Raw genomic sequence first — 17075 nt, 5'->3', positions numbered from 1 at the left:
TTTGGTGAAATGTGCTTTGTCCTATCTCCTTTTATGAATCCTCCCTTCAATTGGGCTATGCATGCTGCATTATCTTCTTACAAAATCATGGGCAGTTTGTCACACTTCAAGCCACATTTGTCTCGAATAATATGTATTATAGACCTCAGCCACACACATTCTCGACTTGCTTCATGAATAGCAATTATCTCAGCATGATTAGATGAAGTAGCCACAATTGATTGCTTAGTCGATCGCTAAGATATGGTAGTGCCTCCCCATGTAAACACATAGCCTATTTGAGATCGAGCCTTGTGTGGGCCAGATAAATACCCAGCATCTGTATAACCAACTAGATCGGGACTGCAATTATTGCCATAAAATAAGCCCATATCGGTAGTTCCTTTTAGATGCCGCAATATGCGTTTGATTCCATTCCAATGTCTCCTTGTAGGAGCAGAGCTATATCTTGCTAAGATATTAACTGAAAAGGTTATGCCAGGCCTTGTAGTATTAGCAAGATACATTAGTGCACCAATTGCACTAAGATATGGTATTTCAGGACCAAGTAGCTCTTCATTCTTTTCTTGAGGTCGAAATGGATCTTTATTCACATCAAGTGATCGAAAAATCATTGGAGTACTTAATGAATGTGCTTCATCCATGTAAAACCGTTTCAATACCTTTTCTATGTAGGCAGATTGATCACTTGCAAACCTTGTAGGCAGATTGGAACTCTTCATTAGTGCACCAATTTGGCAAACCAAGACATAATTTTGTCTTTCCAAGATCTTTCATCTCGAATTCCTTCTTTAAATAATCAATTGCCTTTTGGAGTTCTATAAGAGTTCCAATAAGGTTTATGTCATCAACATATATGGCAAGTACAACAAATTCCGATGTTGTTTTCTTTATAAAAACACATGGACAAATGGCATTATTTATATAACCTTCCTTTAATAAATACTCATTAAAATGATTATACCACATACGTCCTGATTAATTTAGACCATATAAAGATCTTTGCAATTTGATTGAAAATATTTCCCGAGACTTTGAATTATGTGCGTTAGGCATTTTAAATCCCTCGGAAATTTTCATGTATATCTCATTATCAAGTGATCCATAAAGGTAGGCGGTAACCACATCCATTAAATGCATGCAAGTTTTTCATGGACAGCAAAACTAATGAGATAACAGAATGTTATAGCATCCATAACGGGTGAATATGTCTTTTCATAATCGATACTAGGATTTTGTGAAAATTCTTGTGCATCAAGGCGTGCCTTATATCTTTGTACCTCATTTTTCTCATTTCTCTTGCGTAAAAAGACGCATTTATAGCCAACAGACTTAATACCATTAGGTGCTTGGACTACAGGCCCAAAAACTTTACGTTTTACAAGTGAATTCAACTCTGATTGGATTGCTTCTTGCCATTTTGGCCAATCACGTCTTTGTCGACATTCTCCAACAGATTGAGGTTCAAGATCCTCACTATCTTGCATAATGCTAGATGTAACATTATATGAAAAGACATAATCCACCACTATATCCAATCGATTCAAATTTATCTCAATATCGATTGGATTTATTGGTAGTTCCTTATTTTCTTGAGTCTCAGGCTCGGTGATTTCCTCATGAATCTCAGGATTGGTTAAATCGTGGATTTCTTCATGAGACTCTTTCGTAGTGTCATCTTGATCATTTGTTTTCCTTTTTCTAGGATTTTGATCCTTAGAACCTAATGGTTTGCCACGTTTTAGGCGTGCTTTTGACTCATTAGCTATGACAATAGAAGATTGTCCAACAGGGACATCAATACGGATTGGAACATTCTCTGTAGGGATATGTGATTTTGTTATCCTTTTCAGATCTGTAAATGCATCTTGCATTTGATTTGCTATTTTTTGCAAATGAATAATTTTTTGCACCTTTTTTCACACATAGAGGTAGGGCTGCTCGGTGGGCCGGGCCTGAACCGGACCGGACCGGGCCCGCGGTCCTAACGGGCCTGGTGGGCCGGTCCTGGGTGGGCCGGTCTTGGTGGGCCTCCTGAGCCCGTCACGGGCTGGTCTCCATGGTTGAGCCCACGAGCCCGGGACCGTTTAGCCCGGGACCGGCAGGCGGGCCTGGGCCGGTCCTGGCGGGCCTGGCAAGCCTGGCGGGCCCAACGGCTATTTTTCAAAAAAAAAAAAAAAAAAAAATCTCCAACGGCCATATTTAAAATCTAGCCGTTTGGGCTGAAAATATGACCGTTTTTTAAGTTAAAAAAATGGCCATTTGGCCCCCAAACTTTATTTTAACCCCAAACTTTATATAATTACACTTTTCCCCATTTCTCAACTATAAATACCCCCTCATTCTTTCATTTTTATTCACCAATTCATCAATATCTCTCAATATCTCTCAATATCTCTCAATCTCTCTCAATCTCTCTACTACAATTACTTAATTTATTGTTGAAATTTCGTGAAAAATTGTGAAGTTGTTGAATTGAAGTTTTCAAGTGTTCAACGATTTTCAATTTTCAAGAAGTTGTTCGGCAATCCGGTAAACTCGTTTCAACTCTTACGTTTTTAGAATATATTTTTGTGTGGTTTAGTTTGCATAATTATAATTAATATGGCATTTACTTTGAAAAAAATGTTTGGTAAAGGAAAAGATAAAACCGGTGAAAGTAGTGGCCAACCAACTACCCTTCCCCCGGCTCCCCGACCTAGAAAAGATAAGCAAGTTGAAAGTAGTCGCCAACCTAGACGTCCTCCTCCTTCCGTAATTCTTGATAGTGATCAACCTTGTTTTTAATTTACCGATAGTGAATTTTATCATAATGTTGCACCAGGTGATAGATTAGATGATGAAATTATGAATGCTCTTTATCCTAATGAAACCATCTTAGAAAATAATGAGGAAAATGAGGATGATGATGAAACTCAAGCACCGGATTTAGATGATACACCTACTAGTCCTCTTAATAACCCAAGTGATGCACCGGTCGACCCACCTGTAGAAACTCCTACTTTTAATAGAGAACCTTCTAAACGCTTAGAAACATCATTAGTTTGGAATTTTTTTACTCAAGTAAGAGAAAAAAATAAGGCTAAGTGTAAAACTTGTGGGAAATTAATGTCGCATAAATATGTAGGAGACCGTAGCGGCACAGGTAGTTTGACTAGGCACATAAAAACACACCCTAGAGATAAGGCTAGATTTTTTCAAATGAAAGCGCATCTAGAGGGGACAAGTGTAGATTCTGCGGTTAACCCTAGTACAGGTTCAAATCTAGTTCAACCAGGAATTAACACTGTCACTGGAGGTATTTTATATTACGATCCAAATAGAGATCGTGAAGAATTAGCAAAGATGATTACTGTTATGTGCTTACCTTATACTTTTGCTTCTAATCCTAATTGGGTTCATTATATTAGAAGAGTGTTTAATCCTACTTATAAAGGTTGGCCTCGCGCAACAGTTAAGAGTGATATTTATAAATTCAAACATGAATATGAACAATATTTGCGTTATTTATTTACTCATATACCTAATCGGATTTCTATTACTACTGATATTGGTAGAAGTGGTAATGATTGTGATTACCTAACTGTTACAAGTCATTGGATAGATGAGGAATGGATAATGCAAAAACGCATAATTGCATATAGAATAATTAATTCGCGTCACACAGGTAAGTTTATAGCTAACACTGTTGCAGATATTTGTAGATATTTTTGCTTTAGCGATAAAATAATGGCAATTTCAATGGATAATGCTTCTAGTAACACCAGTGCTATAGGCATGCTTATAACAACACTAAATCCTGCATTTACTAATATTTTCCATGTTAGATGTATTTGTCATATTTATCATTTAATTGTCGGTGATGGTATGCGAATATTAAACATAAAAATTGAAAAGGTTAGAATGGCTCTTAATTGGCTTTTTTATTCAAACCGTAGAAGTAGACTTAGAGAGTATTTTAAAAAATGTGATGAATATGGCCTTAGAGAAAGAAAGGTTCCTAAACCTTGCCCGACTAGATGGAATTGTATGTACGAAAGTTTAGTAGTAGCATATGAATATAGAAACCCAATTAATGCAACGTTTAATTCTCGGGTAGGTGGTGAAGATGATGATGAAATGCTTACCACTCAAGATTGGACTAATGTTAAAATTCTTTTAGATTTTTTAGAACATTTTCAAATTGCAACAAATGCATTTTCTGGGCAATATTATCCTACTATTTCAAACTGTTTAGTTTATATTGCAGCACTATCTGATTTGTTTGTTGAATTTAGTGAGGGTGGGGATATTTATGAACTTGCTATAAATGAAATGAAACAAAAGTTTAAAAAATATTTTTTTCCTATCCCTCATATTTATGGTCTTGCTGCAATGCTAAATCCTACAATGAAATTGGGAGGTCCTCATTTTTGGTATTCAAATATTTATAAGGCTTTAGATCTTTCAAATGAGGAAATTGCGACACTTGCAGATGCAAAAGCTTCAATTAAGATTAACGCTCAAACAGTTTATAATGCTTATCAACTTGCCTTAGAGCATGCTAGGCCAACTATTCCAACCCCTACTTCGTCTAGCTCACAATCCTCTAAAAGAGTTGCGGGCTTAAAAGCTCTTAAATCTTGGACGGAGTTCAGGGGGTGTCAAGGTGAAAATTATGATGAAACTTCACATCTAAATGAGCTTCAAGTTTATTTGTCTCAGGGACTTGAAAAGGAGAATCCAGACGGCTCTTTTGATCTTTTGGAATGGTGGAAGGCAAGGGAAAAACATTTTCCTGTTCTTGCAAGGATGGCTCGGGATATTTTATCAATTCAAGCTTCAACTGTTGCATCAGAGAGCGCTTTCAGTCAAGCAAGACTGCAAATAGGTGATCATAGAGCGTCTATGAGGGATAGCTTGGAAAAATCAGTATTGTTTAGAGATTGGATCCGCTCGGAAAGAAGAAACTTTGGAATTGCAGAAGCACAACCGGCGATAGATGAAGCTTATGAAGAAATGATAGCGGAACTTGCGGAGGATTCGGCTTCGCCCGGAAGTGGTGATGAACAAGCTTCTTTTCCACCACCACCAACGCAACCTCCTCCGAACCTTGAAGGATTTATGAGATTTGTTAGAGATAATACATAGAATAATATGTAACTTGTATTTTGGCACATCTTCCTTAGTTTTTTTTCCTTCTAATGGTGGTATTAGTACCTTGTTGTGCTCATTCCATTGGGGGAAGGATGACTAAGAAAGATATGTCATTTTTTGGTAATAAAATTTATTGCTTCTACCCATGAGCTTCTTTTCGCAATATTTCTTTGTCTATACTTAGAATTATTTATAAGCTACAATATATACATAATATACAATATATATACTACAAGAAAATATATAAGAGAATATATATACATAAGATACAATATAATATACTACAAGAAAATATATTATGCGAAAATATATACATAATATACAATATATATACTACAAGACAATATATTATGCGAATATATATACATAAGATACAATATATATACTACAAGAAAATATATAAGAGAATATATATACATAAGATACAATATAATATACTACAAGAAAATATATTATGCTACAATATATACATAATATACAATATATATACTACAAGAAAATATATTATGCGAATATATATACATAAGATACAATATATATACTATAAGAAAATATATAAGAGAATATATATACATAAGATACAATATAATATACTAAAAGAAAATATATTATGCTACAATATATACATAATATACAATATATATACTACAAGAAAATATATTATGCGAACATATATACATAAGATACAATATATATACTACAAGAAAATATATTATTATGCGAATATATATACATAAGATACAATACATATACTAAAAGAAAATATATAAGAGAATATATATACATAAGATACAATATAATATACTTCAAGAAGTGATATTTATGCATGACAATTTAGTGTTTTACTATTGTTTTGTTATTTTCTTTTTCGTCAAGCACTTTAATAATTAGATATACATATATACTACATATATATTTTTAATATAGCCATGATACTACAAGAAATTGTCTTAAAAAAAAAAAACCCGCTAGGCCCGCGAAGCCCACGAGCCCGGCCCGTTAAGCACAGGACCATGTGGGCTTAGGCCCGTCACGGGCCGGTTCCACCCATTAGGCCCACGAAGACCGGGACCGCCAGGCCCGGGACCGCCAGAGCCCGGGACCACGAAGCCCGGGACCGCGAGGCCCGGCCCGTTAGGCCCACTAAGGCCCGGGCCCGGGACAAAATACAACATTACATAGAGGCACGTGGATCAAGATGAGATAATGATGGATTTTTCCACAAAATTTTTCGTTTGGGTTCACCATTTTCTCCCCCTAATTTTGGAAAAAGTGTCTCACCGAATCGACTGTCTGCAAATCGAGCAGTGAATAAATCCCCCGTTAATGTTTTAAGATAGCGAATAATGGAGGGCGATTCAAACCCAACATATATTCCTAACCTTCTTTGGGGACCCAATTTGGTGCGATACGGCAGGGCTACAGGCACATATACTACGCATCCAAAAATTCGTAAATGGGATATATTAGGTTCATGACCCAAAACTAATTGCAACGGGAAATATTTATGATAATTTGTCGGTCTGAGACGAACTAGCATTGCTGCATGCAAAATGGCGTGACCCCAAACAGAAGTGGGCAGCCTCGTTTTCATGAGTAACGGTCTTGCTATCAATTGCAGACGTTTAATTAAAGACTCTGCAAGTCCATTTTTGAGTGTGAACATGAGCTACAGGATGTTCCACTTTTATCCCAATTGATAAGCAATAATCATTAAATGTTTGGGATGAAAACTCAGCAGCATTATCAAGTCTAATAGACTTAATTGGATTATCGGAGAATTGCGCCCGTAATCGAATTATTTGTGCCATTAATTTTTCAAATGCAAGGTTGCGAGATAACAATATGCACACATGAGACCATATAGAAGATGCATCTATTAAGACCATAAAATATCTAAACGACCCACTAGATGGGTGAATAGGTCCACAAATGTCCCCTTGTATACGTTCTAAAAACGCAGGGGACTCAATCCCAACTTTTGTTGGTGATGGTCAATAATTAACTTGCCTTGATAACAAGAAGTTCAAGAAAATTTATTATTTAAAAGAATCTTTAAATTCTTTAATGGATGCCCATTTGAGTTTTCTATAATCCGTCTCATCATAATTGATCCAGGGTGTCCCAATCGATCATGCCAAAGTACAAAAGTATTGGAATCAGTAACCTTTTGGTTTACAATAGAATGTGTCTCAATTGCACTAATTCTTGTCCAATACAGGCCCAAGATAAAGATGGAAATTTCTCAATAACCCTCTTTTGGTCAGAGACATTCTTGGTAATGATAAGATATTCAAAATTATTCTCATCTATTATTTCAATATGATATCCATTTCGTCGGATATATTTAAAACTCAACAAGTTCCTCTTGGACTTGAAGGAGAACATTGCATTCTCTATGATAAATATTGTTCCCTTAGGCAGAATTATAATAGCTCTTCTAGAGCCTTCAATTAAATTACTACTACCAGAAATTGTAGTAACATCTGTCTTGCACATACTTAAATGAGAGAAATATTTCTTCTCTTTGAATATAGTATGTGTCGTATATGAATCAATTAAACAAATATTTTGACAATTGGACTTTGATCCAAGTTTGCTTTGTGAAATATTCATATTTGCTTTCCATTGTTTGACATACAAAAGAAATATATGAATAAATATTAGTATTTTTAGAGAAAAAATAGGAGAATAACAGAGTTAAATTAATAATTCAATAATGACCTTGTAATGCAATTTCGAGCAAACTCTGATTATGATACAAGCAATTACATAGCTAAAAATAATGAAATTATGAGTACACTACACATATGATTAATACAAGTACAACAAATTTATTTACATTATATAACTTATTTGATTTTGTATTTATAACAAATTGCATTTCACTCAGTTTAACATAACAAAATAAAACTGAACAGTGTAAAACTTATTAAAATAATGAACGTACAGCATTTTCTTGTCGTCATTAGACAGATCATTTAAATCAAATACTTTTGATGCACATTAGTCATAAGTACATATCTGTTTTATCCATATATATGTCATAAGTTGGAAATCTTTTTTATATCCATTACTTGACACACCTATATTTTGTGCTTATTTTGCACCATAAATAACTACAATTGGTGTTATCCATATAACGTGTAATTCGTGTTGTGAGCAACAACGTTTATGTGATTAATTGCAACTCTATAGATTCTAACAACAGAAACATTGTTGGCTTCTTGGGATTTGACACCGAGAACGTCATTAGTATATTACATAATATGTGATTCTGAAATATCATTAGTGCGAAGAAATAACATATGATTCTAGAACTATATTTAATCAAAACAAACCAATACTATTTAATAAAATAAATAATATTAACTAATACTAATGACTACTACTCATATAAAGAATTATGATTGCATGATGTTTATTCACTAACTACTACGAATAGGCAAAATAAAATTTAAACTACCCAATCATCTTTAACCACGGATCCATCATCGATCAAGTGGTCTATTTTCTCATCAGGGTGCTCAAAGAAGTCTGCCACATCCAAGTGGGTGATGTCAAAATTATTGTCAGAGACAAAATTGGCCTCAGTGTCTTGATTCTTTAGAGATGCTTGATAAAGCTCAACCAAATGTCTTGGTGTACGATAAATATTTGCCCAATGCCCTTTTCCACCGCAATGATAGCATTCAGTTTCTGAATCATTTGCCTTTTGCTTCTCATCTTTCCTTTTCCACTTTTGGTGGTTATTTTTCTTTGGGGGGTGATTAACACCAGGAAAATTTCTTCATTGTCTACGGCCACGACCACGAATAGGGCCACGGCCTTTTCCACGCTTAGCATAATGGGAATACACCTCATCCACTTCAGGCAATGGTGTAGACCCAGTAGGTCGATTTTCGTAATTTCTCATGAGCAAATCATTGTTTCGTTCAGCCACAAGGAGAAGAGAAATCAACTCAGAGTACTTCTTGAAACCTTTCTCTCTGTCCTGCTGTTGCAGGACCATATTGGAGGCATGAAACGTTGTAAACGTTTTTTCAAGCATATCATAGTCAGTGATAGTATCTCCACAGAGTTTCAATTTAGAAGTAATTCCGAACACCACAGAATTATATTCAGAAACAGACTTAAAGTCTTGGAGCCTCAGATGAGCCCAATCATATCGTGCTTATGGAAGAGTGACCAACTTTAAGTTGTCATATCTTTCCTTTAAGTCATTCCACAAAACAAGCGGATCTTTGACTGTGACATATTCTATTTTCAACCCTTCATCAGGGTGATGGCGCAAGAAAATCAAGGCATTAGCACAATCTTGGGTGGATGCTTTATTTTTATCTTTAATAGCGTCTCCAAGACCCATTGCATCTAAATGGATTTCAGCACCCAACACCCATGCCATATAGTTATTGCCCGAAATTTCAAGGGCAACGAACTTTCTTTTCATAATATCAGTCAAAATTAAAAGAGGAGAAAATTATACCCTAATCTTCCCAAAGAGTTTCTTGAGATAGTAGAGTCTCGTGTTGATAACGTATTATAAAACAATAAAAGAAGAAGAACAATATTGCAAAGAAAGAGAGAGAGGGACTTCTTATTGAATTTTGGGATGATTTACAATGGAATAAAACCCTCTATTTATAAGGAGAGAGTGACTTAGCCACTAAGTAATAAACCCTAGAATCTCTCTAAATATAGACATTCACCATAAATAAAATTCTATTTATAACATTAGTTAATTAGTTAGAAATAAAAACTCAATTTTTATAACTTCAGAATTTATTCAAACTTGTCTTCTTAGTGATACTTAACAGTTACATCAAAACCTTAGTTTTATGTGGGATTCGACTCCGGTCTTATAAATTAGATTATATTTGCAACGACCGCTCAGTCCTCTTTATAAGGCATAGTTGAGCGTGATCACTTAACATATCCTAACTCAGGATAATGGAGAGAGCCGTATATCTCCCTAGATGTGTGCAGAAGATGAACATCAAGAAAAATTTAAGAGGATAATGTTTAAGAGGTAAAAACAGTGTGATCAATCTTAGCCGAGAGCTATAAATTCCGGACGCGAAGGAGGAGGAATTGAGACATTGAAAAAGAAAAAAATAAGAAAAAGCTTTGGTTACTGTCACGTAAAACCTCAGAAAAGAGAACAAGGGACGAACCCGATTCAGAATGCAACTGTGTTGGACCAAAGAACCAATGCAGAATGTGCGATAGGTTTGAGTTGGCTTGGTCTTTTCTGCTCCATTATGGATCTAACTCTCGCTTTTCATTATGGAATCTCAGAAAATATATAGGGTGTGTTTGGTATGAAGGAAAATCATTTCTGGAAAATGTTTTTCAATTTTTCTATGTTTGGTTGGCTTTGGAAAATATTTTTCTCATAAACTCATTTGTTTTCGATTGGAGGAAAATATTTTTCCTATCAAGAGAAGAAAAAATATTTTTCAAAACTCTTTTCCAACATTCTCCCCATTTCCCATTCCCACCAACCCATACCAACGCAACCCCACACCCCCACCCCAACCCATTCTCGCCCCACCCCCACCCCCACCCCCATCCTATAAAAATATTATTAATAATACTTTCTTTTTATATATTATAGATAAAGTAATTTTTTTTCATTTTAACAAAATGAGTATTTTCTTTTCACGATATAAAAAAAGTTTTTTTTTTCGTTTTAACAAAAAAAAATACTTTCTTTTCATGACGTAGAAAAAATATTTTCTTTCCTTTCAACAAAATGATGTAGTAAAAAGTATTTTTTTTTTATTGCAACAAAAAGAGTATTTTCTTTTCATGATGTGGAAAAAGTATTTTCCTTCATTTCAATCAAATGAGTACTTTATTTTCATGTGGTAGAAATAGTACTTTCTTTTTCAACCAAAAAAAAAGAGTATTTTTTTTAGTTATGGAGCACAAATTTCAATGTTATTTTTGCGTAAAAACGTAAAGCAACAGATTAGTTCCTTTGGGTTTGTGCGATTTTTTAGAAGAATAATTAAATTTTTGAAGAAAATAGAGTCATAAAAATATTGGATATTTCGGGGGGGGGGGGGAGCACAAGAAACATAGGAACTTTGGAAGGGGTGAGGAGAGTAGCATAAAAAATTATTTTCCTAAAAAATATTTTCTACTCTGTAACTATACACTATAAAATATTTTTCGAAAAAAAATTTTTACTCGGCAATCAAACAAGAGAAAATAAGTGATAAAACTACTCATTTTCCATGAAAACATTTTCCTTCGTACCAAATACACCCATACTTTAGCTCTTTTTCCTTTTCACCTCCCCAAATGACGAAAATTTCCTTTTTACATTCACTATATCTAATGAAAACTAAAGCTCTTATAACTCACAGTTGAGTAATAGATGGAGTAAATAGTGAATGGTTGATGATACTAATAATAAATGATTTTTTGTTCAAAATCATTGAAACATTTGGGCGAATAATTAATAGACTTCCTTCAGCCCCAGTTCCAACAAAATAATAAATGATTGGGGAATATACTAGAGATGAAGAAACACATGCTAACTAATGAAGAGAGCTGGTATCACCTGGCAAGTGTTACAAAGCTGGAGAATTGAAGGAGAAAGGAAAAAATTCTACTGCTAAGCTAAGAATCTAAAGTAAAAATAAAGACAAGGTTTTCATTCATAAGCCTCTGAAAGGGAAAAACTGTACATATAATGAATTAGGAGCTAGGGACTAAACTATAATAAAGGAAACTTACAATGGTAATTAAATAATAAGGTAAACTAGTTAAAGTGGACTTAAATGCAAGAAGCAAAAGTTGTTAACTGATCAACCGACCCCTCTCTCTAATTTCACCGTACAATCTAACAAGCCCATTGTACAAGCTCCACCAATAGCTCCAACTGTTCCCATTTTGAATCGTATCAGTTCTCCTCTGTTAAGAACTTCCTTGTCCTCAAGGAAGAATAGATGGAAAAACATACTCTCAAAGCATTCATATCTTCTCAGATCAATGAGTGTCAGCCCCATGCAAGCATTATGCACTCTTGAACCCATGAAATCAGTCGGTTTAATCTTTTTCTTCTGTGGCTTAGGAGACATCCAACAATCTTTGTAATTGAGTAGGACCAACAACTGTTTCCTGAAAAAATCCTTAGCTTGATGGTCGTTTATTCCTCTTGATTTAGAACTAGTTTCAAAAGTGGCATGAATAGCTTGTTTTAGTCCCAAATATACCTCCCATTCCCTGATAGCTTCTGCTATATGCAATCCAACAACAACAAGGTCATGCTTAAGGAGAGCTCTTGCCTTTACAGAACCAATCGATGCATATACACGAACTGTTTGGTCAAGAATCCCTTTTGGATCAATCTTCATATGCCTTACTGCTTTAATAGTGTCACTCATGTCCTTAGGAAGTTGAATCTGTATCTCAACCTTCTCACCATCAGTGATCACACTTTCCCAAGCCCATATGTTGAAATAGGAAGAAACATTAATAACAAAACACTTCATCTGGTCATACAGTGTGTCACCCCATCATCCTCCAATGCATTACATGTAGATTGATTCATCATCAATTGCCAATAATCTATCATCCTCTTGGTCACATGATTAAGATTTATAGCTTCCTCACCTCCTCCAGCATGGCTATTCTGCACATTGTAATATTTAATATCTACACCTTTATGGAAAAGCAATACCCTCATGGTAGCATGTAACTGATTATCATCTGGAGGTATGGTATATTCTTCTATATATTTCACTAAGATTTTTCCATGTGCAATTATCAAAGTCCTGTCCAACAGACCGGGTTCTATGGCATTTACTTAAAAGGAGTAGAGAAATCCATTGGACATTTGGTACTCCACATATACACAATTGATCCATCGCTAAGAATAGTTGACTTAAGGGCCACATGGAACATGTCTTCAATTGCTTTCTTGAAAAGTAATACCTCATTATTCCATTGAGGTACGATGGACTCATTCTCATGAATATAAATTGCACATAGCACAATATCTTTGCCATATCTTCCAATAAAAAATTGCCTTGATAATTTAAGTTTATAAAACTCTTTCAACTCAACCAACAGTAATAAATACTCACCCTCACCTACAATGTGCGGCACAAATTTAATAGGTAGAGAATCATTCTGGTACTCCTCAAACTCCAATATTGCCTTGGACATTGAACAAAATACCATACCAGCCTTCTCTGATATTTGTTGTGGTTGGTCATAATAGAGTAAAGCCATTTTATCTCAAATACCACACCAGTCAAGTTGTGGCTATTTCCCACCAGAAGTGAAATTGCTGTAAAGTTTTTCCTTCTCAGCTCAAGACCAGACTCAATTTCCACCATGTAATAATACTCAAATGCCTTTCCGGAATTTAGTTGGATACATTTGATAATGCCTCCGGCTCCAAAGGGATTTGTGTAACTGTCAACAATAATACAAGAACCAACTTGTCCTTCTCTAATCAACTGTGCAAAGAGTACTTCACCTACACCATTTGCTTTTAGGACTTGCACTCTAAGAGGTTCGAGCAGTTTGGCACCTTCTTGTTCACCTTTCTGAGTTGCGTTGTTCCTTTCAAGTGAAATACCCTTTCCATCATCAATGTATTGTCTATCGCTCACTAGTGTGCTAGCAATCTTACCCATGCCCCATTCATGTTCAAGAATATTTTCAAGTAATGCACGTCATATCCCCTTCCATTAGAGTTATAGAACTGCATCAAAGATCTCAATACAGCATGGTGCAGCAACTTTAGCAAGAGTGTACTGTAATAAGGAATGATCATCTATTGGATAAATTGCCATGTGTTTAGGTTCAGAAGTAGCAACATTCACATTTTTAGCAACTGCTGCAACCTCGAAAGTCGTACATTTTCCTCCATTTTCTTGCTTCGCAGCTTCTACTGTACTCCTCTTTGCAACTGCTTCTTGCCTCACTCGTTCCTTTCCCTTTGAAACTCGAAGTGCCTGAGCAACTTCAGGATCCCAGCCCGGATCTACACCAATTTCAGAACCAGTAAACTTGGAATTCTCATTTCTGTAGCTTCGATCAGGCCCAATTACAAAGCTTCTAGGATCAGCAACTACATTCTCTAGCAGCTGGCTACGAGCTGGAACAGGGGTTGCATCTGCAAACTCAATAGCCTCTTCAACCAACTCACCATTCTTTTTATTTGTGACCTTTAACTCCAATTCTTCGGCAAGGTTGTTCTCACACAAATACTTCTTCAAGGCAGCGATAGGATTTCTCATGGTGTAGCGACTCTTTTCAACAAACGCAATGATAGCGACAGCTGTAGAAACATGAGTAATCAGACTACTATCTTTGTTGTCCACCACATTAGTAGTCTCTTCCTCAACACTCTTTGCTTTATCTCGCTCATCTAGAAGAGCACCTTGTGAATGTGAATCATGTAATGTCGAAGCAGTTTCCAATTCCTCAGGCCTTGTTGGATTCAGTTTCAAAACTTTAGCCTCAATAGTTGAAAGCTTTATCTCCACCACCACCTCATCATTCTCCTCAACTTTAATCAAAGCAGATTTCACAACATCAATATCAGTATTAGAAGACTTCCCTACAGCATCCCCTCCTTCATGAATAACATGTGAATCATCTAAACAAAAGCACGTCCTGTTTCTTCGTGCTTCGTCATCTCCATTGTCCCATCTTTTGCCCCCTCTATTCTAACTTGAACAATTGAAACGCTTGCCTCTATGACTGCTTCATTTTGCAGTTGATCGTTAGAAAGAGAAGCTAATTTGTCAAAAGGCACCACTACTTCATCCATTGGCATTTTATCGAACACATTCTGCGCACACACAACAGGTGTTGATACTAATGAAGGAAAGTCAGTTTGTCTCTTCATTGATCCTAGCTGCAGCTTAGAGGGTAAAAGTGATTCATCCTTTAATAGCTCAGCTTCCTTAGAACTCCTTTCCTCGAGCAAAGGCTCTGTTATCCCAAAAACAGTTAATTTCTGTTCATCGTCTGCCATTCTCGGAACAAGAATCCTTGTCGGAATAACGCCTCCACCAACAATAGTCGGAATCTCTCGGTCACTCGAAAAATCGATGGGAGTTGAAACTATTGTGATATTTAAAAAAAAGGTGGTCCATCCATGTGGCAATATGCATGCAAGTCTTCACAATATACTTGACAAATGGCAAAAGACTTGACAAATGGCAAAATGGCAAGAAAAGCCTTAACCTTTTTTGCCTATAAAAGGGTTTTCCCTTAAGCCAATTTTAATTAGTAAAAACATCATTCCTCTCCTTTGCTTTCACGTCTCCCTTCTTCTTTTGTTGTCCAATATTAAATATTAGTTGTTTCCTTTCTTATTTACTTTTCCTACTTGCTAGCTGGGTTTGTCATATTAAATTTAGTTGATTCTTGTATTCTCTAAATAAAATAGAGGTAAGCTTGTTTAATCCTGGAGAAATATTTCACACTGCTGAAATAGTTTCTTAGGACAGTGCCCAACACGACTCAAGCTAATTCGTGTATCTGTTTTATTATCGTTACTTTTCGGTGTCATTTTCCTACAATCTAAGAAACTATGGCAAATAACATTGATGCTGAAAATAATACTGATACCGCCAATATTGGCGTTACATCCGCTGCTCCAGCCCCAGTTGCACTTCCATATGCCAGGTCTTTTCCAGATGTGTCAATTATTGAAATTTTTGCCAATGAAAATTTCAAATGTTGGCAAGAACGTATTTTCTCACTGCTTGATGTCCATGGTGTTGCACATGCACTGCTGCATCCACAACCTAGTGCAGACGTTGATAATAAAATAGTGGAATCATGGCAATATGCCAACAAGGTATGCCGTCATACAATATTGCAAACTATTTCTAATGAACTGTTTGACGTGTATTGCAGTTATAAAGAAGCAAAAGCTATCTGGGAAGCTTTAATTAAAAAATTCACTACTGAAGATTCTACAAAACAAAAATTTGTAGTAGGAAAATTTTATCAGTGGCAGATGAGAGATGATAAAGAGATGAACATACAAATCAACGAATTTCAAAAAATGTTAGAAGACTTGAAGGCCGAGAGGGTGCCTTTACCAGAGAAGTTTGTTGCTGGAGTTCTAATTGAGAAGCTGCTTGACTCATGGAGTGACTACAAAAACAACTTAAAGCACAAACAGAAAAATTTCACCATTGAGGAAATTGTGACCCACATCCTAATTGAAGATTCCAACAGAAAAGAATCTGCCAAAGCTAGGATGACAGCTCTCAAAGCAAACTTAGTGCAAAACAGCAACAACAACCGCAAAAGGTACGAGAATAAGTCTCAAGGTTGCAAGCCTAAAAATCCTAACCTTAAAAGGAAAAAGGGCTCTTGTTTTGTTTGTGGAAAACCAAGCCACCATGCCTCACGGTGCAAGTACAGAGAAAGAAATGACAAAGAAAAAACTAATACTCATACGGCTAACTTAGCTGAAGGATGTGATATTATTGCAGCTGTCATTTCTCAAGTAAACATTGTAGCACATGCAAAAGAATGGGTGATAGACTCTGGGGCTACTCGGTACATTTATGCAAATCGAGAAGCATTTTCCTCTTATACTCCTCTAGAGGATGATAAAGAAGAAGTCTACCTTGGAGACTCATGTACTACCAAAGTCTTGGGCAAGGGTAAACTTCTCCTGAAACTCTTTGGGAAAAACTTTAGCCCTTGTTGATGTACTGCATGTTCGTACTATGAGAGCAAACTTGATCTCTGTATCCTTGTTGGGAAGAGCCGGAGTCAAAGTGTCATTTGAATCTGATAAGATCATAATGACCAAAAATAATGTGTATGTAGGAAAAGGCTATTGTAACCAAGGACTCTTTGTACTTAATGTTTCAAATGTTATTAATGGAAATGTATCTGCTTCTGCTTATATGGTTGAGTCTATCTCTTTATGGCATGCTAGA

General features: G+C 35.7%; 1 protein-coding gene across 1 annotated transcript; it reads left to right on the top strand.

The window, feature by feature from the left end:
* Window positions 1-15703: 15703 nt before the first annotated feature.
* LOC107775070 (uncharacterized) lies at window positions 15704-16840 on the top strand. The gene has a single exon (XM_016594742.1). It carries the CDS (start codon window positions 15704-15706, stop codon window positions 16838-16840), a length of 1137 nt encoding a protein of 378 aa, XP_016450228.1.
* Window positions 16841-17075: the final 235 nt, after the last annotated feature.

This window comes from Nicotiana tabacum, chromosome 11 (assembly GCF_000715075.1).
Source record: "Nicotiana tabacum cultivar K326 chromosome 11, ASM71507v2, whole genome shotgun sequence".
Classification (NCBI taxonomy): domain Eukaryota; kingdom Viridiplantae; phylum Streptophyta; class Magnoliopsida; order Solanales; family Solanaceae; genus Nicotiana; species Nicotiana tabacum.
The sequence above is the reverse complement of the archived record's forward strand: the minus strand, read 5'-3'. Positions and strand labels throughout refer to the sequence as shown.

Excerpts from the sequence above, each read along its gene's own strand:
- LOC107775070 (XM_016594742.1), top strand. The coding sequence starts at position 15,704 with ATGGCAAATAACATTGATGCTGAAAATAATACTGATACCGCCAATATT.